Here is a 2,447-nt window from a genome sequence, read left to right as displayed (position 1 = left end):
ATCCTCTACCTCAGCTTATTTCAGGAAACACTCATTAGTGGGGAATTTGGGGGGATGACCAATTATTTAGAAGTTCAATTCGGCCTACTAGGAATAGGAGCTGGGGGAATGAAGAATTGAAACTTAACTTTTATGATGCTATATAGAAGCAACTTCCCTTTTGATAAACTATTGACAATTTGGTTCCTACTATGAGTCAAGGACCGTTTATTTTTGTTGTGTTTGGAACATTGAATAAATGGAACATTTACTCAAGCTTTTGCTTTTCCCGTCTGTGCAAATGTATTTGGGTTCTGAATTGTAACTACTTTATCATTACTATTTTAGTTGGTTTCAGATATTTTAAGAGAAGGCTGTTTGCCTATCCTGTCCTATTCTAATTAAAAGAATGTTTTTCTTCAAAGTAAATTAATAAACAAAACAGAAACAAACTGATAGATACAGAGAACAGATTGATGGCTGTCAAATGGGAGGGGGTTTGGAGAAGGGTAAAAAAGATGAAGGGATTAAGAAGTATAAATTGCCAGTTATAAAAACAGTCATGGAGCTGTAAAGTACAGCACAGGGAATATAGTCAATAATATTGTAATAACTACGTACGGTGTCATGGGTACTAGACTTATTGGGGTGATCATTTTGTAAGTTATATAAATACCTAATCACTATGTTGTATGCCTGAAACTAACATAATATTGTATGTCAGTGGTAATTGAAAAGTAAAAAGTTGAAAAAGAATGTTTTTCTTGTAGCAAACAATGCTTCTCTTTCTCCATAATAGCCATAATTATAGTGTCATCAATAATTGGGACTTTATTTTAATCTTAATTAAAATTCTTTGATCTATTTTAATAAGACCTAGGACAACATAGGGCTTGTCTGTGTTTCACAGTAGCTTGGTTTGTCACTTTTTTTTTTTTTAATTTCTTTCAGGGTGGGCTGATAAACTTCGAAAAAAGGAGGAGGGTAAGTAGAGATCTTGGCTGTGATTTTCCATTTTATCTGGGCATGACAAAAGGACAGAAGTGGGGACTTCGGTTTTTTGTAGAGGTAGAAAAAATGAATTAGTACTTATTTGAACACGTGTCATAGATCACTGTGCGTGGCATATTCCTATACATTATCCTACAGAGCTCTGTGAGGTAGATTTTATCATCCTCAGTTCGACAGCGGGGAAACCAGGACTCAGAGAGGTGTGGTGACTTGACCACAGTCTCTTGGTAGCAGAGTCAAGGTGCCAAGGTTCATATCCTGTCTGGCTGCCCCGAAGCCCACATTTCTTTCCTTACCCCTCCTCTCCTCCTTCTTTACGATTAGCTTTCGTAACAACAGGTTCATCTTATTAAAGAGAAGGGTTACGAGAGATGGTTGACTCTTATGGGTCTATTTGAGAGAGGAAAAGAAAGGATCTTCATTGTTCCATGTGGATAATTATTCTTTTCCTTTCCTGTCAGCATAGGAAGGGGTGTTCAACATCAACATGAATTTTTCTGGAGACAGTATAATAGTTCTGCGATGTGCTAAAAAAAGATAAAACAGAGCTTAGAAAATTTGCTATGGCTTTAGTGTTAACATGATTTATTTAAAAAGGTGTTTAAAAAATTCAAAGGAAAATGAGTGAGAAAAATAATAACTTTACCTGAGAATACTCTCCACATTCTTGAGTCATTCATTCATTCTTTCATTCCTCAAATATTGATGACATACCTAGTATGGGTCAGGCATTATGACAGGTTTGGGCATTGCAGTAGGACACCTCCCTGCATCACAAACCGGAGCTCCCTGCCCGCAGAACAGTTCTCAGTCCAAGAGGAAGGTGGACACATAAATAGGCAATTGTAGTGCAACTTGATAAGGTCTTGTGAGCTGAAGTAGTGGGTGTTATAGGAGAATGTAAGAGGGGCATCGATCCCCAACTTGTGGGATTGGAGAAGCTTCCAGGAGGAAATGACATTGAAATTAAAACCCAAACTTCAGGAGCTAAGCCGGCTGAGCTCAGTTAGTAACAAGATACACTAACCTAGACACATGTAAATCTTCTGTCCTTGATAGAGTAGTGTACTTTCTTCTTTAACCTGATGATAAATGTTCCTTGAGGAAATGGAGACCAAGGACTGAGGTCTTTGGATGGGAAGTTGACACCATAGAATCTGCCAGTTGTTGAGTTACTTCTGTCATGTCCTGTAATGGTAGAATATTCAGGTTTTGCCTCCACAGTCACCCATCTTTGTCCTTTAATAGCAGTCTCTTTCCTTTTAAGACCAGCATGGTAAACTCTTGGAAAGTCTGAGTATAAAACCTAAGGCTAAAGCCGGTACCCACCCATTGCTGACTTAAAAACAAAATTTTTTATTGACGCATCTAAAGAAGTATAAATAATTTTGGACATAATTATATACTTGCTTCTCTTGTGAGCTTTAAAAGACTTAGTTAAGTGATTTACTGGAGTA

General features: G+C 37.3%; 1 protein-coding gene across 3 annotated transcripts in view; it reads left to right on the top strand.

The window, feature by feature from the left end:
* The window catches only part of RGL1 (ral guanine nucleotide dissociation stimulator like 1), a 216,200-nt gene that overhangs the window by 192,948 nt on the left and 20,805 nt on the right, over positions 1–2,447 (top strand). For all 3 annotated transcript variants that reach the window (XM_023533244.1, XM_011364549.2, XM_011364550.2), the window contains one exon: positions 931–963. In XM_023533244.1, coding sequence (XP_023389012.1) covers positions 931–963 — 33 coding nt within the window. The remainder of the gene's footprint in view (positions 1–930; positions 964–2,447) is intronic.

The sequence above is a fragment of the Pteropus vampyrus genome, unplaced genomic scaffold (assembly GCF_000151845.1).
Source record: "Pteropus vampyrus isolate Shadow unplaced genomic scaffold, Pvam_2.0 Scaffold98, whole genome shotgun sequence".
Classification (NCBI taxonomy): domain Eukaryota; kingdom Metazoa; phylum Chordata; class Mammalia; order Chiroptera; family Pteropodidae; genus Pteropus; species Pteropus vampyrus.
The sequence above is the reverse complement of the archived record's forward strand: the minus strand, read 5'-3'. Positions and strand labels throughout refer to the sequence as shown.